The 18,901-nt window shown below is 39.9% G+C and overlaps 2 protein-coding genes across 7 annotated transcripts; one reads left to right on the plus strand and one right to left on the minus strand.

Moving 5' to 3' along the window:
• The first annotated feature begins 991 nt into the window (after window positions 1-991).
• On the plus strand, window positions 992-11,099 carry LOC148361197 (intercellular adhesion molecule 1-like). Of its 5 annotated transcripts, XM_088341935.1 has the most exons (10): window positions 992-1,982; window positions 3,005-3,260; window positions 4,341-4,438; window positions 5,812-5,851; window positions 6,682-6,871; window positions 6,948-7,023; window positions 7,102-7,240; window positions 8,612-8,941; window positions 9,078-9,308; window positions 9,378-11,099. In XM_088341935.1, the coding sequence occupies exons 5-10, from the start codon at window positions 6,702-6,704 to the stop codon at window positions 9,446-9,448; spliced, it is 1,017 nt and encodes a 338-aa protein (XP_088198061.1). In that variant the 5' UTR covers window positions 992-1,982; window positions 3,005-3,260; window positions 4,341-4,438; window positions 5,812-5,851; window positions 6,682-6,701; the 3' UTR covers window positions 9,449-11,099. The 5 variants fall into 5 exon arrangements, with proteins under 5 accessions (XP_088198061.1, XP_088198062.1, XP_088198060.1 ...); XM_088341936.1 differs by lacking the exon at window positions 5,812-5,851; XM_088341934.1 differs by lacking the exons at window positions 4,341-4,438; window positions 5,812-5,851 and having other exon boundaries at window positions 6,948-7,011.
• LOC148361198 (ubinuclein-1-like) lies at window positions 9,702-18,587 on the minus strand. 2 transcript variants are annotated; one of them, XM_088341930.1, is made up of 13 exons: window positions 18,065-18,587; window positions 16,786-16,929; window positions 16,618-16,710; window positions 15,763-15,903; window positions 14,204-14,286; window positions 13,591-14,131; window positions 13,442-13,512; window positions 12,403-12,526; window positions 12,209-12,333; window positions 12,046-12,144; window positions 11,594-11,737; window positions 11,463-11,513; window positions 9,702-10,376 (listed from the first exon to the last, which is right to left on the minus strand). In XM_088341930.1, exons 1-13 carry the CDS (start codon window positions 18,398-18,400, stop codon window positions 9,911-9,913), a joined length of 2,418 nt encoding a protein of 805 aa, XP_088198056.1. In that variant the 5' UTR covers window positions 18,401-18,587; the 3' UTR covers window positions 9,702-9,910. The 2 variants fall into 2 exon arrangements, with proteins under 2 accessions (XP_088198056.1, XP_088198058.1); XM_088341932.1 differs by having other exon boundaries at window positions 16,786-16,890; window positions 18,065-18,586.
• Window positions 18,588-18,901: the final 314 nt, after the last annotated feature.

Below are 18,901 nucleotides of genomic sequence, written 5' to 3' on the forward strand. Positions count from 1 at the left end.
GAAAATTCAGTTCATGAGCAGTCCCAGAGGCTACAACTAGAGACTGCTCGTGATTCCCTCCTTCAAGCATCACCTCGTCCAGATTGTGCCTGCAAACTACTACAGACCAAAACATATAAAATAGTGCTAAATTTTAGTTCTTAAGTGTAAAAAGCCACAAATCATGCCATGTGTATTGTATGATATGATACTCAAAAGTTTTCCCCAGTGATCTAGGATCTAGTATTAATATTGTCACATGTTGCTGCCCGTCAATTATGATGCTTTACATAGAAAAACAATGGTGACAGGAGGATGAAGGTGCTGTATATGAGTCAGATCAGGAGGCTTCTGCTACTGGTAAACATGGAAACCAGTTATATCTGTTTCATGTGGGGAAGCAAACCCTACCCCAAAAATCAGCCTAGAGAAGAATGGGCACCGCCAGGCTGTACCTTTTCTCCGGCCCTGGTGGTTAAGGCGTGCGTACGAGCAAATATAAATATCGATCAAGTATTTATTTGGTACATAAAATATACCTCTTTACACAAATTAGTTTTGTTTTTATTCTACATCAAAGGTCATCAACCATTTTTTTAACCAGAGAGCTACATGTTTGTTTCTGAATAGCTACCAGTTTGAAACAGATTTCTAAAATAGCATTTAATGTTATTTCCATGTTGTTAGAATGTTATGTTTTTACCAGGTCGTAATTATTAGAAGCGCGGTCAGAATGAGCACAATCAACCATTGAAACATTGTTTTTAAAGACACTGATCAAAAATTTCAAATGCCAGTTAGGAATCAAATTTTGTAGATAATCACTATAACTTGTCAATGGTAACTACTTTCAGAAACCGCCCGCGGACTACTTAGGTGCTTTCACTGGTGCCCGCAGGCACTACGTTGGTAACCCTTGTTCTACTTTTTCTGTCTTGCTGAGAGTAAATAGATGCTGCCTTGTGTTTGTAAGGAGGCTTAATAATAATAATAATAATAATAATTTCCTTGTATTGTCATTCTGTGTAACAATGTACACAGAACGAAATGTCGATTGCATCTGACCCGATGCAGCCGCAGCCAAGAGAGGGCGCCGCCGACCACTTTTTAAGTCTTAGGAATGACTCGGCCGGGGCGCGAACCCGAACCTCCCAGTCTCAAAGCGGGCGCCTTACCATCTAGGCTACTGAGCTGGTAAATGTGTCACAAAAGCTAAGGATGTATCATCATTGCCACAAAGTTTGTTTTACAACCAAAATATGAAAGCTATAGGTGATATAATGCGTATTGCACAATGAGAAAAGGAACAGAAAAGCCTGACCAAAATTTTGGAAACAAAATCCATCTTTTTGTTCCTTAGTGAGTTTTCCCCAGTGATTCAGGATCTGGAATGAGTATCGTCATTTGCATGACTGAAGTCTTAGGGGGCAAAATACGCTGCAAAGTCCGGCTCATCTCTGAAAAGGGCGCTGTGTACCAGCAACAACAGCGACCAGATGACGAAGGTGCTGTATCTGAGTCATAAGGCTTTTCCTGGTACAGGTAACCATGCAAACAACTGTTATTTGTGTAATGTGAGGGAGCAAATGCCAACCCCCAAAAAACAGCCCGGAGGGGCATGGGCGCCATAAGGTCGTACTTGCTCAAGCCAAGCCACAGGAAGTGGTGCTCTGACAACTCTAGTGGCAAAGAGATCCACGAATACCAATCAGCATTGTCACACGCCGCTGCCCGTCAATGCCGAGGTATGGCTTATCTCTTCAGAGCGGAATCAAACTTTACACCGAAAAACAATGGTCACCAGATGATGCAGGTGCTGTATCTGAGACAGATCAGGAGCTTCTCCTGGTATTGGTAATCAATACTATTGGTTTCATGTGGGGAAGAAAACCCCAACCCCTCAAAAAAACAGGATGGACGCCGCCAGACTGTGCTTGCCCAAGACACACAACATGAAGTGGTGCCCCACAACCCTGGCGGTTAAGGGATTTGTGAACGTTAAGGTACTATAAGTCTGTCATTTTTAAAACAGCTGAAAAACCTAGAATACTTTTTGAAGATAACTGGAAATGATAGTACTATGATTGGAATACATGATAAAATTTAATTATAATGTGTTGCCCGTTTTAAATTGAATTATTACATTAAATGGGTCAAACGTGACAAGAACTGTCCTTGGAGATTGATCACTAATACTGGCTCGCAGACCACCATTGAATCCATTATGACAAACACGGTGTGTAATTTTTTTCCCAATTCATCCAGTAAAGTACTCGAAAACAAACATTTATTCTTCCAATTAATTGAAGAGACACAATGACAGAAGTCAAAAGTGTATTTGCAATGATGTATCATTAAATTTTTCAAATATGGAATGATCACGCGGGGCAGCACGGCAGCGCAGTGGTTAGCGCTTGTGCGGCACAGTTCATGTCATGGGAACCTGTCGTGGGTTCAAATCCAGCTTCAGACTTCCTGTGCGGAGTTTGTATGTTCTCCCCGTGCTTGCGTGGGTTTCCTCCGGGCACTCCGGTTTCCTCCCACGTTCCAAAAACATGCATTTCAGGTGAATTGGCCGGTCCAAATTGTCCCTAGGTGTGAATGAGCGAATGAGTTGTCTGTCCCTGTGTGCCCTGCGATTGGCTGGCAACCAGTTCAGGGTGTCCCCTGCCCACTGCCCGGAGATGGCTGGGATGGGCTCCAGCCCCCCCGCGACCCTAATGAGGATAAGCGGTACGGCTGATGAGATGAGATGAATGATCATGCGGTATCTGTATTTTACAGATACCGGAGTAGTGCACAGCATTTAACATTTTTACCTGCCCAAAATGAAAATATCTACTTCGTGCAGAAAAGCAAACAACTCTCTCAAAATACCTGTGTATTAACTGATCATTTTTGGAGTTTAGATTGTCTACACACCCCACTTTTTTGTAAGTTCCGTGCAATTCTTTCCCAGTGTGTTGGTGCACTCCACACCATTATTCTTGACCCTCCCTTCCTTCCTCCCCCGATATACCAACAGAGAACGCCCATGGTGCCTTTGAGAGGCCAAAGCAAAGGAATTGCCTGATCATCAGCTTCACACACACATGTACACGCTAATAAACAGTCACACACGCACAGTCCCATAAAAGCCTCAAGACTGTTGGCAGCATCACAGTTCATGTCGTACTTGGATTCCTGCTGATGCCAATCAAGAGTCATCACTGGATATACGTAAAGGATGTTTCCCTGGAGCTCCATCAAGGTCACTTTACTGCTTCACTTGTTTTGCTCAGGTAAGTAAAAGTAGAGGTGCGCCGTAACTCACTTTGACAAATATAGAAATGTATCCAGGTCCAAAACTTTAAGGGTCGGAGCGCTGCAGGTTTTTGATATTTCCGTCTTCAAACATACCCAGTTTGTATTATCTGCAATCTCTGAAGATACAATCCTGAACATTGTTGAAGGACAGAAACAACAAAAATGTTTATAGGACTCAGGCACACAAACATTTTACAAAATTTATGCCTCAATTCCTCTGGTCCACTATGAAATGGAACACAAAAAAGACAAACCGGCAGAAAACACATATATATATATAGTATTGTCAGCGAGGGAGAAGGTAGGTTTGGCATAGGTAGGGACATTATTTTAAGTGATGACAAAATATTTGAGGGGACAAAACAATGATTTTCTTGTTATGGGTGGCAAACACATCCCATGTCCATGCCAAAAATATGACCTGGATTGGCAGAATGCTCATATGGCGAAAAAGAAATACAGACAATGGGAAAAATATTACTGACATGTTTTAAAAAAAAATAAAATCTTTTACTTATGAAAAAGTAAAACAATACACAGTAAAATAATACAGTATTAAGAGATTAGTGCTCATTAATGACATTATTTTTATTTTACAAGAGAAAAAGTAAGACAAGTCAAGTCATTATTTGTACAGCCCTTAATCACAAATAGTCTCAAAGGGCTTCACAAGTTATTACATATAAGAAGTTTAGGTTATTCATATGGTATAGAGTAGAAGTGAGTTTTAAGCTTAGACTTAAACATGTCCACTGAGGCAGCAGATCGGATCTCAGGGGGAAGAGCATTCCACAACACCGGTGCCAGGATAGAGAACGCTCTCGAACCAGCGGAACACTTCTTAGCTCTTGGGATCACCAGGAGACCGGCACTCTCGGAACGAAGGCTTTAGGCCGGGACATAGGGGGAAATCAGATCTGAAAGATATGAGGGGGAAAGTCCATGTATGATTTTGTATAGTAATAAGAGAACCTTAAAATCGCATCTTAGGCTAACAGGGAGCCAATGCAGGTAAGCCAAATTTGGGGTGATGTGATCGTACTTTTTTGTCCTAGTTAAAAGCCTCGCTGCAGCATTTTGTACCAGCTGAAGACTCTTGATTCTGGTCATCGGAAGACCGGAAAGTAGTGCATTACAGTAATCGAGACGGGAGGTAAGAAACGCGTGAATTATGATTTCCGCATCCGACTGAGAAAGTATAGAACGAATTTTAGCAATGTTACGGAGATGGAAGAAAGCAGTTCTAGTAATTTTCTTCACATGTGTTTGAAAGGACAGATCGGGGTCAAATATGACACCTAAATTTTTAAGTGAGTCGCTCTGTGTGATGTGGCAATTGTCGATGTTCACAGCGGTTTTAGAGAATAAGTCAAAGATTTAAATAAAGTCTAGAGCAGGGGTCTCTAATGTGCTGCCTTCTCTGGACAGCTAAGGTGCCCACAGACCTCTTCTGTAGATAGCTTTGCTGGGCCATAGCGTTTTTCTTATAAAATTATTATTTTGGTGGTTGGGTGCTCTTTAATAACAAAAAGTAGCTTTCTGCTTGAAATGGGTTGGCGACCCCCTTGTCTAGAGTAATATTTTAAAATGCACAATTATAATAACACTTAAAATAAGCAGTTTTTTTACCAAATGCTTATTCCCTTCAAAAAAAAAAATAATTTCAATTTCTCACCTTCAAAATATTTTCCTGTACTGTATACTTTTATAAGAACTAGACAAATCAATTAGAAATAAAATGACTAAATAGATGCAATCTATAAAACTAGGAACTTTTTCTGCAAATAGGAAAATGTGTTGGTTACAGAAAAAAGGTAAATAATAGAAGGCCAAAAATAGCTGAGACAATTTTTTTCAAATTCCCTCAAAAACTGTTTTACAAGAAAATGTTAAGGGTTTATCATTTGGGTTGTCTGTTAGTGAATGAGGGAACACCTATGATTTTATTCTCGTCGAGATTGCCAAACGGTAAAAATTAATGTGTTTTTGTTCCACACCAAAGGAAAACTTGAGAAACACGAACATAGACAAAACTCCTACACAAGCAGAATGGTGATCAGAAAGGGAGGAGAAGGCGCTTGGGGTCCAGTAGAACAATGGTAGAAGAAAAGAGGAGCCAGTACTTTTGAGTTGGGCAGGGTGTCCTTCCTTCCTTAGAGGAACACGTTGGGAGTATTCGGGCGGCAATAAAACAATGGTACACAATAGATCACCCAAAACGAGTCTGATTTCACAAGATGGCAAATTTCTATTGACCTTTGTGTGACTTATGAAACAATGACTCATGTTGATTTCCAGCCGCAGTGGAACATAGGACCGTTTTCCAATTCACTCCCATCTAAAATATTATTTCTATAGTTCGACATTTTAGCGCCTAGCAGAGGTTAAAAAACCAAAACATGACTGTTAAATGAATAGCAATAAATCGCGTGTATTCCTTAAACACATAAGAGAAAATGGGGCATTTAATAGTATTTTATTGAATACTTAGAATGTACTCACAGTATTTTTACTTTTGACCCACAGAATCCTTCATTTATACATCCGAATTGAACAGCAGTGAAAGGTATCAAAAACACTTCACTTTCCATACCATGGGCATCAATGTCAGGTCGCTGAAGTTTCTTTTAATCCTTGAACAATAAGAGGATGCAACTCAGTCCATTACCTCAGCAACCACCTATAACACCACAAAAGAGACGTCTGTGTTGCAATCTGGCACTATTCTCCACAGTATGGTTGCCCTGGCGCGGTTGTCCATAAATATAGGACTCATTTTACATAAAGCAGCAGTCATTTGCAGTTTTTGTTCAGCGCAATACAAAATATTTGCTCATCTCTGTAATCGCCATGTTGAATAGGTAACGTGGTTCCGAATCATGTGACCAAACAACTTGGGGCAGAACTGAAAGACGACACAGAAAACGGCGTCTGGCCACAGCACCATTGAGGTTCTACAGCCAAAGGCATCAATGAGAAATTTCTCACACGGGTGGCATCAGGTGTGGGCCAGGCTTAAAATGCAAGAAATTGACTTGATTTAGTTCATTATTATGGCAGTTTAAACCTGTGGTTTAAAATCTGGTGTAGCTCTTACAAAAACAGAATTTAGTTTTTTTTTTCCTAAATGTGAGCATCCGATTTATAATCGAACACTGTCGTCCGGAATTTACGGTGCGTGAAAAATAACTACAAAAGCACATATTTCAGAGCAGCTAGTATTTAATGCGCAGATTTGCCTGGCTTTTGCGGACTAAAACTAGCAGACGGATCATGTCGCACAGTTTCGTCTAGAGTGCCAATAATTTATCTGTATGGATAACAAGTCAGTTGTATTTCAAGAAACCAGTGAATTAGCTAATCAGATTTTGGTCTTTCATTTTTCTTTTCCGACAGCTAGTTCAAGCCCACTTTCTATGCACACGCCTGCTCTCATCCCCGCCGTAATTTATCCCTCCTACCCAACATCACCCCCATCGTTGCAGTCTCCATCACGCAGTATCCCTCCAGTCGCTGGTGACCAAGTGCATTTGTTGGGAAGAACTCCCTGTCCCCTCACATTGTCACCCTCCAGCTTGGTGGTCAGGTAGGGCTTGTCTCCTGATTCTACATGATATAGAATTGTAAATAATGGCTAAATAATTTAATATTATAACCTTTAGGTTCGGAGATCCCGTCCAAGTCAACTGCTCTGTGCCAATGAAGGGTGGGTCTCTGCTGGGATGGGTGGGTACTCTGGTGAGCCATCAGCATTCCTTAGTGAGCAAAACCATGTTAAGCAAATTAGGTTTTTGGATGTCATTAAATGAATTCCAGGTAGCCCCAGAGCCCACCATGGAAAGCTTTCTGGTATGGAGAGAGGAGCATATGATGGAGTGGAACGTTTCGCCTATGTGCTATGCAGTATCTGACCTGGGAGGGCCCTGTCACCTTCGCCTCCCAGTTGTTGTCTACAGTAAGTTCTAATTTATGTTATATAAAACAAATAAATGCATATGTAACCATGCGGCACCACTTCACAGCAGGGAATGTGATTACACCCTTTCATTGCTGCTAGGGGAAGGAGATGTTGATCAGTCACTTTTTTTTTTCTATTTTACTGTTAGTTATTTGTGTGGGCAAAACAAAAATTGCTTCGTGTTGGTGGGGAAACGTTTCCTCTGCCCATGCCAATTTTTAAACCATAATTCAGACCTTGCATGGTTTGATCTAAATGCAAAAAAAGTTTTGAATTTGGAAACAATTTATGTAAGGGTGGGACGAATATATGCTTTGGTCACAATTTGATTGCATCACGATATGACTGCCAATTTAATTTATATCATGATTCTACAACTATTGCAATTAGATATAATTGATGATTGTGATTCATTTTCTTTTGTAAAACACAAACTATTCATCAACCATACACTTCTAGGACAATAAACCATTATGATCAGCCAATGCGCATCAGTCTGACATTAATTTCAATTAAGACAATGAGAACAATGCACACTGTGCAACAGGTACAGAGCCGCAACATGTCATGAACTGAAATGTAAACAAACAAATGTGGTCATATTATAATACTATTTACAGTTACACGGTAAGATGATTAAGAAAAATTGTCATGCTACCGCAGTGGGATACCGGTCTGCTACAGTTTGGGTCATGTCAACCTTAGTCTTCAGGTAACTGTATAGAAAACAATGTTTACATACTTTGGATTTAAAGTTGATGGGTACCAGGCCTTAGTCCTTGGCGCTTGCTTTCTTCCTCCAGTTTCCACTTCCGTTTTCTTGACGCCACAAAAACGGGTAACGGGGAGAAAATAATATCATGATACAGACATAACCACACTTTATTCCTCCCACTCCTAGTTTTACACAATTCCCATCTTTCCTAAAAATCGATAAGATTCAGGCATCGGAGACAACAAGATCTGTGGTGGAAATACTCAAATTTGAAATAACCATGGCAGTTCCCCAATCATGTTTTGCAAAGCCCCTTTAGTGCAAACGAAAGTGTTATTAGTAATAAATATTATACAAATATAATTTTAAATGCAAAATCCAAAGGCATCAATTTCTGGCACAACCGATTTGAAAATGCTGTGGAGTTAGGAACATAAAAAAATAATAGGGCATTGGAGGACATATAAGCTCATCAGGTTTCTGAAGCACATCCATGATTATAAGCCTGAACATTTGATATGTGGGTTATAAGTAACGGAGCGTTTCATAACACACATTCTACAAACCCAAAGTGTTGTGTTTAGACTAGTAAAGGCCCATACAACCTGTTGGGAAATCCTTTGGATTGACCAACTGTTTGCTCCTTTGTACAGAGCCTCCGGATTGTGTGTCCCTCAGCTTCATGGACCACACAGGCCCATTGTTGGAGCACAGCCATTACACACTACAATGTACCGTTCACAATGTCGCCCCTGCTGGAAAACTTCTTGTGACCTTCTACAGAAGCAACACCATACTGGCCCAAAAGAATTCAAACTTGACAGAAAAGACACCGGTAACCGAGGTCTTCACGCTAGACATTGTGCCTAGGAGAGAAGAGGACGGCGCAAACTACTGGTGCGATGCCGTACTACAACTGCACCAGACAGGGCCTCAGCAGCACGTTGCGGTCGCATCGGACAAAGTGACCACTGCTGTCCTATGTAAGTGAACATTTCTTCATAATAGGTTATAGTGTTACTATAAGAATACATCTGAGTCTCAACAGATATACAGATCATGAAACTATACAGATCTTCCTATTCTTTTGATGAACCATTTACAAAACCTCCCTTCCAGTTGGCCCCCAACTGCTTTGTCCTGCAAAGCTGCAGGTAAAGATGGGTGAAAGCCTGCACTGTGAGGTTCGTGGGAACCCAGAGCCTTCAGTCATTTGGCTCAAAGACGGCCGCCTGGTTATTCCACCCACCCACTCAACGAGAGCACACGCAGGAAAATACACCATCTCGGCAACAGGACTTTTTGGACAAAGGAACCTGACAGTGGAAGTGGAGGTGTTGACTAGCAGAGGTAGGTTTGTTTATGGTAATTAAGAGTTAAGCGTCAATAGTTTTTGATAAGTTTTTCGTTCCATTGTAGGTACAACAAGGACACAAAAAGGACACTTCCTGCTTGCATTACTTCTCGCACTAACACCAATATCGCTTTAGAGCCACAAATCAAATGGAATTTTGATTCAAGTCTCACTGCTGTTAGGACAAACATTCCCTGCTGGGAGGATAATTTTTCAGAGAGTTTGATCATTCCCTTTTTTAGTCTGCGCGAACATTTCATCACCAATTTTGTTTTTGTTTTGTTTTTTTGTTTATGAAAGATGGTATGAGACCAGTACGCACAGAAAAAAAAATCAAATACATCTATTTTTTGTATGGTCGTTTAAGTAATACGCGTGTGACTATAAAACATTTTGAAACGATCTGGCAACTTTATTATATATTCTTTAACAAAACTTTTCAAACAAAAATATATATTTTTACTGAGCGCAGTACTTAAACACATGCAACACTAACCTACATGAAAACTGCCAATCAGACAGAAAACACAGTTAAGTGAAATTGAATACAAGCTATGGAAAAGAGATGTATTCTTTCATTGCAAACAAGTCGGGGACTTCATGTTAGGACATTGTCGGAGCTCATTTGCAATTCTGGGCCAAAATCTGCTGAAGAACCTAAAAAGCCTTGCGACGGTTTTAGCACATGACACATGCCTACTTCCTGAAAATCGACTGGGCTACATTGAGGCGGTGGCGGCGGAGGCAAAGGGCTGCCGTTTATCACACTCAAGCTCCACTCCTGAAGGGAACTTTTACATTTGTTGATAGCTGTCATTAAGAGGTCATGGGGGGACACCTGTAGGTGCGAGCTCATTCTTGCTTCATTGGGTTTTTCCGGAGAGTCCGAATCCATGATGATCCCTTCGGTCGCTCCTGTAGTTGGGTGAGACTTACTTGAAGCTTCAATCACAGAGCTTGGCTCATGAGGAAGTCCTTTGACAGGCAGTGGTCCCTTGTTTTGATCCAAGGGTGACAGCACAGTTCCGGACAGCTGCTCCTTATCTTGTTTGGATCGGTTTGTTCTGTTCACATGAATAGAAGATAGCTGTTTTTGATTGAAATAATCCCATCAAATGAACTGACTTTACTCAACACCGCTTTACCTCGTCATACGGGCTTAATTTTTCCAGGGTCGTGCTCGCAGCTCGAATTGCTTGTGTAACGAGCGAATTTTTCGGATATGAAATTATTGAAAACTATTTGCTCCATTCCTGTCCTCCCAAAAGCAAACACTAAATAGCTATTAAACACACTTTCCTAATCACTAAAAAACATTTAAATATTAATTAAACATACATATACAGTAATAAGATGTTAACGAAATGAAATGTAATTTTATTATGAGCAATTACCATGGAGGCAGTTGCCGAAACGAAGGTGTGCGTGTGGTACAGCGGAATGGGGAATGTGTTTGCAAGGAGTGATGGGGATTACCTGTCAGCTTATACGTGTATCCCGTATTTTAGATCATTTCAAATTGTGTACACCGTACGACTATTTTTAAACGAGGAAATACATTTTGTCTTTAATCCAGCTCGTCTTGGTCACTTATAGCGGACAACGTCAGAGTAGATTGCTACTATAGTCATGGTATTTTACATAGTAGGTCTTGCTGTGAATAAATAGATGCTCTGTTGTCTTTGTGAGGTTTAATACCACTTAGTAAGGTATGAAATCGAGAACACTTACTGTACACCTAAAGTTACTGTAACCTTGAATGAACGTTCCATTTTTTACAGCACAAATTTTATGTATTTTCTTGTCTGTAGTAGTTCGTCTGTGCAAACTGTAACAAGCTGAAGGTGAGCTGTCACAAGCGATGAACAGTCTCTAGTTGTAGCCTCTAGGAATGCTGTTGACCTGGGTTCTCTTTTGTATGCGGAGCAAGATTTTTTTTCCTACTGAAAGTCGTATATCTTAATTCTCGTGTTTAGAGGTGCCTGCATCAAGAAGTACCACTGTGTTTCAAAAGGAAACGACAATCTGTTTAACAAACATCTATATAATATTGAATTTTCATTTATCCTGGTAATTGTCTGTATCCACAGTTTTAAGTGTAAAAAGGAATGTGCCCTGATCGAAATGACAGAACAGTTCCTAGTACTTACCGAAACATCAGCTGGAGTCCCAAAATTTTCCTGCTTTCGCTAAGCAGCTTCCTAAAGGTACAGATATGCATGAATGCACACATTGTAGCGCAATGTGATGGGCTTTGAGAGATGTAACACTTATGGCACACCTGGACTGCATCCAGCCTTTGGGCCAAAGAGGTTTGATGTCATTGATCAAAATATCCTTGAGGTACTCCTCCAGTTGTTGAGTCTCGTCTCTTCTGCTTTGAAAAGTGTCTATTCTATCTTTTAAAACATGATGCAGGAACCCCCTACAGGAAAAAAGGCAAAGTTCGACGAGACAGTGGTAGAGCAAAAATCTTGATTTTACCATTTACATACAAGAAATAGGTTTCCTTCTGCTAAACAAATGTGCATTCTAAGTCAAAGCTGGTCATTCTCTTGTTTATGGTTTTTAGCAGCTGTGGTGATACTTTAGATTTTTTTAGTAGACAGCCAATCTATTGGACTTAAATCTTTAATAGTTTTTGCTTTGTAAAAAAACAATGCACGGTATAAATAATCCAGTTTCTTGATACTATTAGTATTGCCACAAATAAACCCACTTTCTTTGTATTACCTTATCTCGTCATTCCATTCGAACAGCTTCTTAGGACCACCTCTTTTTGCGCCCTTCTCCACATGGCCTTGGCTGACGTCACCTCCATCCTCAGTCATTCTGACAACCAAACCGATCTTGCATGTCAGAAGCACTTAACACCAAATGACAAGTCACAAGTCACCTCAGGGTACGGACTTGCTCATATTCCTGACAATGTTGGTTGAATGACATAATTTGCTTGGGCATGGTTCGCCCAATGGCCTCTTTCAACTTTTGCAAGGGATCATCTAAGGTTGTAAAGCCTTCCTAGGTGCCATGGACAAAAACATTAGGTTAAAAAAATATATTTATGACGTCTTTCAATACATAACTCACTGCTAGCTTGAGTCTCTTGACACGTTTCAGGAGCGTCAGCTTGCTGCAGGGCAAGTAGGAAGATAAATGTGTGTATACCCGAGAGCGCAACTGGCCACCGTGCTCGCGACACTGAAACTCGATGCTGGGTTATGAAAACAGGTTACAATTAGGCAACACACGCATTGAACAATTACATGGCCAATAATAAATCAATTTAAAACTGAACTAATAGATGCTTTTGAGCTTTAGAACTCAGAAGCTTTTGTTTTTGTCGGACATTACTAACGTTTCTGAATGAGAATTTTTTGGGGCAAACCATTAACTGTTGGTGCCTAAAGGGTGCCACTTACTAGTCGTTTTTATTTTAAGGCAAACATAACTCAAGGATTTCCTAAAAATATAATTTAGTATGGATACCCAAAGTCCAAACATGGCATTTTGATTATTATGTTTGTAGAAAAATAATAAAAAGCAATAGCCACATGCTTAAACCAATCTCAAGGGTCAGCTGTTGTGCTGCTTGCTACCCAACAACTATGTTTAACCTGTTTTCTAGAGCAAATCCATGACTGCCTGTTACTCATAACATCTGCAACAGAGATGTACATTTTCAACAAGTAGCAAAACGGTGATTTCCTGAGGCGGATAAAACAGGTCTATTTTGAGGATTACTTAATATTCAATGGAAACAGCAACAAAGCTGTGTTTAGACTAGTTTGATGGACATAATTGAACACATGGCAATTAACTTAGTTAATGTTGAAAAACAGTTCCAATGATCGATACAAAAAAACAAGTATTTTACTCATGTTTCAAGTTTGTTAAAAAAAATACACAATTAAAACAATTTTATTCTGTGAAGACCGAGTCTACTAAACACCAATGTAATGGAATTTGAAATATTTGGTGTGGGAAAATGCATTAAAAACATATCTTGTATACTACAGGATGAACTTTTTACCATTACAAAATTTGAATAAATACTTGTTTTGCATGAGTACTTTTCTCAGGTAGTGTTATAAATTATGTGTCCTATCTGTGCGTGTGCATTACTCACTCTAACAGAAGAGAGTTTATTTCCGGGGTGAAGAACCCGAGTTTGGACTCTCCCCCTGAAGTCTTGGCTGCCTGCACAACCAAAGAGTGTGCGTTCATACTCAAGTGCTGATAACACTCTGCGACATCATTGAGCTTTGTGCACTTTACCAGCATCAGTTTCTTGACACACTTCTCCATAAAAGGTGGGAGTCCCTCGGGAACAGTGCCACACTCAAGGGACAGCGGCGGCTCTGAAATGATTTTTTGCGCTTGGGTTGTCTTATTACTGGGAGCTGGCATAACATCACAGGGGGCTGTGGGTGGATGTTGATGCTCCAATGTGGGCTGGTATGGAGCAGGCAACTCCATGAGAGGCTGGGGCGTTGATATTTCATCTCCCACATCCAACAAACAGTCTAGGTCGATCTCAGACTCTACTGCATTGGCGGCCTGAAGAAGTGCAAGCTCATCTGCGGAAACAATTAAACTGAGCAGCGGATCAGCCGCTCCCAAGCCAGCACTGCCGGCTGCGTCCACCGATCCCTCCAGCACCACAGGAGTGAGCGGGACGCCCGTCTGCTGCTGCAGAGGTCTCTCCATTTCCTTCCGCTCCAGCTCCTTTTCCCGCCGGAATTTTTTCAACATTCTTGTGACACTAAGAGTGCTGGCAGCCTTTTTTTTCTTTTTCCTGATCAGTTTGTCACCGCCACTAAACTCGGATGTGACACAGCAAAACTTAAAGTCAGGCACGTGCTAAACATATAGCTTTTAAAGGGCTTACCTTGAATTTGGATCTTGATCTTGTAGAGCGCTTCTATGCCTTTTCTTCTTTGGCATCTCTTGCTCATCTTTGAGTTTATGTTTCTGAACAAGTAAGGCAAGTTTTCAGATCACAATAATTCACAATTCTTACACAAAATTAGGCGTAGGATTTTCACCCATCCTTCCTTTTAATGTACAAAAGCAAGTAATGACCATGTTTTCTCTAGAATGACCACACTTTTTCCACATAAGAAAATCTAATTGAATCATTATGCAATTAACAGCATCAGTACAGTCCATCAATTAAATGTTTGTATTTTCTAACTTTTAAAGGTGTAGCTTTGTTGGAGTTGTAAATTAGACAATATTACAATGCATGCTCAAATCAACCCCTTAACATTTAAGTAAAATTCGCCTAAAATCCCAATCTAAGACGTACCCAAAGTAAATTGAAAGCTTCTTCTACCGTTAGGAGACTATTGTTGGTTTTGGTCTCTTTTGAAAAGGTAAGACTCTGAAGTTTTGTCCCAAACTGAAATAATCACAACCGGTTGCTCTTAGATATGAGTAATTGAGTTGGAAAACACAGAAATAGGTTTTTATTCTTGCCTCAATTATTTTGCTATTAAATGCCTGCAGATGAGCTTTGAATGGGCATGTTAGCTGAAAAACAGGTCAGACAATAGCTTGACGCCTTACATGGTACCTTGACCACAATGTAAAAAAACGAAACAAAACATTGTATTTTGTACATTTGTCTAAGGGTAGGTGTCTAGCCGTTTCCAAAAGTCGCCATTTCAAACTTAACAACACTCAACTATTTATTTACTTTGGCCATTTTTTTTTAAATTGAAAGAGTTCTTAATATTTGCCCTCTTTTTACAGAAGTCAATTAATGATTGTGCACACTAAAAATGAATCACGAGTGGCATTTGCGCATGTTTATTTTGGGGTTTATTTGAATACAGTGAATGTCTGCGTATCGTTTGGTTCAGAATTTCATTGGCTAACCAAAGCGTCAATCCTCATTTGAATCGGTAACTACTGGCTAAAGGATGTTTCGGGTGGGCCGTCGGAATGTTGAGGGTTTAAACTGGAGAAAGTCATTTAAGTGAGGAGCAATACATTACAGAAATTAATACTAAGGATGAGCTTGAATACTGCCCATGGGATGTTTTCTGAGTCAGCAGGCAGATCTGATGCATGTCATCACCAGGAGACTTCTGAATGAACTGTCTGGTAGAGCGAGGAAGCTTTACTGTTGGCGTCCAATGCTGTATTTCAGTTTTTTCTCCTTGATTGTTTATGTTGACAATGTCTTTGTCTATAGGCGCCCACTCAACATCCATTGCAGCCTGGTTCTCCTGGAAGGGGGAATTACCTCTAGGGTGGTCCCTCTTTAAAGGATTCCTCATTTTACTAATGTTGGGGTTTTTCCATGCCCTTATATACGTTTGGATCAGGGGATGTTGTAACTATTTTAATTCTGAGTCTGTGCAGCCCTTTGAGATCATCATTAAGGACTATAAAAATGAATGTGACTTGACTTTGCTAAAATAATGAGAATTGCTGGCGTACCTTAGAGCTCTCTGGTGTAATCTCTCCTGCAGTCCCTTCATCCGTTTCGGTGTCAGAAACCTGGCGGAAGTGCAGCTTACCAGAGTTGATGTAGAAGCCGCCATGTATGGTAGTAATTGAGGACGGAACAAACTCATCGTACTGCGTAAACAAAACAACCCATTCATAAATAGTTCTGAAAACAATTCTTAGGGGCGACGTAATAAAATGAATCAACTTTTCGTAGATTTTGGCAGTTTTAAAATGATAATTCTGTACTAAAAACACAGTTCACGTTTTACACCGATCACGCATCTGAAAAGCCGAGCATATTTGTCTCATCAAAACGCCTTGAGTGAATTTTCTATGTACCGTAGTTGGGACCCTTGACTGTACATTTGTCAGCCACACTTTTGATGATGCAAAGCTCATTTGAAAACTAATTTACGAGATAAACAAGTACTAGGAAAAAACACACACAGTTGCCAGAGCGGTTTCTTTGACATTTGTAAAGTTTTAACTAAAAATCTGATCTTTGAATGCACTGAGTCTAGCTCCAAACACAACAGGTTGCTTTGCCTTGGAAAGCAACGTTTTTCATCAACTGTGTCGTCTGCACGATATATATTTTTTAGAAAAGGCAATAGCTTAGCAACAATGGTAATACAATGCTTATAGTTAAATGTGATCATTCTTATAAGATTTCATTTATGAAGTCCAAGTTGCCCAAACCTAAAGATACCTTTTTCACCTCATCAGAAATGCTATAGAAATTAAATTCTGGTAACATACTTATTTATGTGTATTCTGAAAACCCATTGCAACGCAAAAATCCCAAGTGATAACTTGACACATTTGGGTAAAAAAAATACTTACAGCCTCCGAGTTATCAATAAAGGAATCCTCATTGTCATAACCGTAACCGATGTCAATCAAGTCCTGGATGCGATCCCCTTTTTTCTTGGCTGTCTGCAATCAAGACTTACATCGGATAAGCCCATCCAAAAACTTCTTAAAAGGGGAGAACAACAATAAGCTCCTCACATATTTTGCCTCCATCTCCCTTGCCAGGGAAGCCATGTATTCCTTCTGCTTTTGCTCCTCCACTTCAAATCTTGACATTGTCTTGCCTTCATCTTTGTTAGCATTCTTGGAAAAGGGGGTGGAGAGAGCATCAGAAGTAATTTCCTTTGAAATGACAAGTTTGAACAATTGACTAGATTTGAAAGAATATACTCCACACCACTAGATTGGAGGCTTGATTTTATAACAGATAGATCAGTAGGCTATGTTTGAGCTTTTAAGGAAATAGAAATTAAAAAAACATTACCGTTAAATGTATTTAGTGTTAAAGTACCTTCTCATTTAACTTTTACATTTCCCTTTTAGAATCGCAGAATTTTCACATCTCAAGAACATTATTAACACATTTAGTATTAAAAGTATCACTGTACCAGCATCTGCATATGCAGAGTGATGCACACAGGCGATGAGACCAAAGATTCTGATTTGGCGCACACAATAGAATTAGTGATAAAATTAGCAAGGTACCAGCGAGTCAAGCCATTCAGTAGTTTTTGCATTGCACAGACTTTTCCTTCATTAAGTTTAGATTCTTTTGTTTAGTAAGCACATAAATTCCAAATTAAGGTAAGACAGTGAAACTTTTTCCCCTATGCTAGAGTTATAAATATATATTACTTTTTTGCTTTGCCAATCAAATGATGAAGATGTAGTTACATTTATTTGTACATCTGATCACTTCGAAAGACTCGAACCTCACCGAACATCACTGCAATTATGATTCTATGGGCAGGTCAGCAACCTAGGCTCTAGACAGTTTGGGTGTTTTAACACTTTTAATGTTATATGACTAGAATAAATATAAAATAGTAGATTACTTATGAATGAATCCCAGTTTTAATTTAAAATGGGGTTTTTACATTTTTTTGCTGCTCCATACATTTGTTTTCTTTATGGTTCTTAACATTTTGGGTTGCCGACCCTAGTTCTAAGCTCACATAAGACTTCAGAAAACCTAAAATCGCACTGTTTAGTAATAGATTTCGGGTTACATTAATAGGCTCAGATGTGGGACGATTATATTTATTTATTTATTGTGTACGCAGCACAGCCATTAATTCTCGTTATAAATACACGCCTTCTTAACAATCTCCATTGACTGTAACGACAAAACTTTGGTACCAAGAGCTCAACAAGTGTATCATGACTCGAGAACAAAGATACCTTGTAAGTTATATATTTATTCAATGTTGTTTCTTTCCCGTCAAAAATCAAGTTCCCAACCAAAAATAGCATTTACTTCATTTTCCAGCAGCTGAGCGTAACTGAACTCGTTGTATTCGTGGTCATCCAGATCATTTAACGCGACGACGAGGCGAACTGATCCCGACCTAGTGTCTACTGAAGGCCGGGAAACGTCGCCGCTTTCTGGCGTCGACGGGAAGAGGTCGGATCCATTGGCCGCGCAGGACGGTCCCTCACCGGGGAACGAGGTGAATTGAATTCGGCGAGGCTGCTCCATTTTCCCCGGGACGAAGAAAAGCTGTGAAGGCCTCGCCTGCTCTTCATTAAAGGCTAAGTAGAGGCAGGTGCGCTGCTGCCCAAGATGGCCGACACTCTTAATAGCCGCAGACATAACAGCAAGCTACTTTTGCATTTCCTTAGAATATTGCTCCTAAAGAAACAAACCCGATGCAGCTACTTTTTAAAATGTCGAATGTATAAGAAAACAAAAGGGCTAAACGCTACAAAGTGGACTCGGAAACATCACAACACATCATGGAAGTATCAACAGTTAGAGAGCGACATCCAAGACACACGATTGAGCGCCTTAACCAGACATCATGCGCCACTTGATTTATTTAAACATAGATGAAATCGGGGAGGAGAATCACTAAACATATTTTTTTATTATTTTCCACGCTACATAAATAATAAAATAATTATTTTGACAATAGTTAACTAAAGCTTTGTTTTTTTTTCATACGGTGCGTTCGAGTACCGCTTTCCTTAACAGTAGCGATTTATTTTAAATTATTATTTTTAATCAACTGCTTTTTCAAAATTTAAACAACCACAAAAACCTTGACTCGAGACTTGTATTTTAATTCTCTGGTCCCCAACCATCTCTCTACCA

Source organism: Urocampus carinirostris, chromosome 8 (assembly GCF_059441175.1).
Source record: "Urocampus carinirostris isolate Australia breed hairy pipefish chromosome 8, RoL_Ucar_1.0, whole genome shotgun sequence".
NCBI lineage: Eukaryota > Metazoa > Chordata > Actinopteri > Syngnathiformes > Syngnathidae > Urocampus > Urocampus carinirostris.

Bases quoted from the DNA above. Each gene is read 5' to 3' on its own strand.
- LOC148361198 (XM_088341930.1), bottom strand. From the start codon at position 18,400: ATGTCTGCGGCTATTAAGAGTGTCGGCCATCTTGGGCAGCAGCGCACC. The intron at 14,287-15,762 runs GTACGCCAGCAA...TTACTTGTTCAG, and splicing joins TTACACCAGAGAGCTCTAAG to AAACATAAACTCAAAGATGA. The intron at 12,334-12,402 runs GTGAGTTATGTA...CATGGCACCTAG, and splicing joins TCAAGAGACTCAAGCTAGCA to GAAGGCTTTACAACCTTAGA.
- LOC148361197 (XM_088341933.1), top strand. From the start codon at position 3,206: ATGTTTCCCTGGAGCTCCATCAAGGTCACTTTACTGCTTCACTTGTTT. The intron at 3,261-6,681 runs GTAAGTAAAAGT...CTTTTCCGACAG, and splicing joins GCTTCACTTGTTTTGCTCAG to CTAGTTCAAGCCCACTTTCT. The intron at 6,872-6,947 runs GTAGGGCTTGTC...TATAACCTTTAG, and splicing joins CCCTCCAGCTTGGTGGTCAG to GTTCGGAGATCCCGTCCAAG.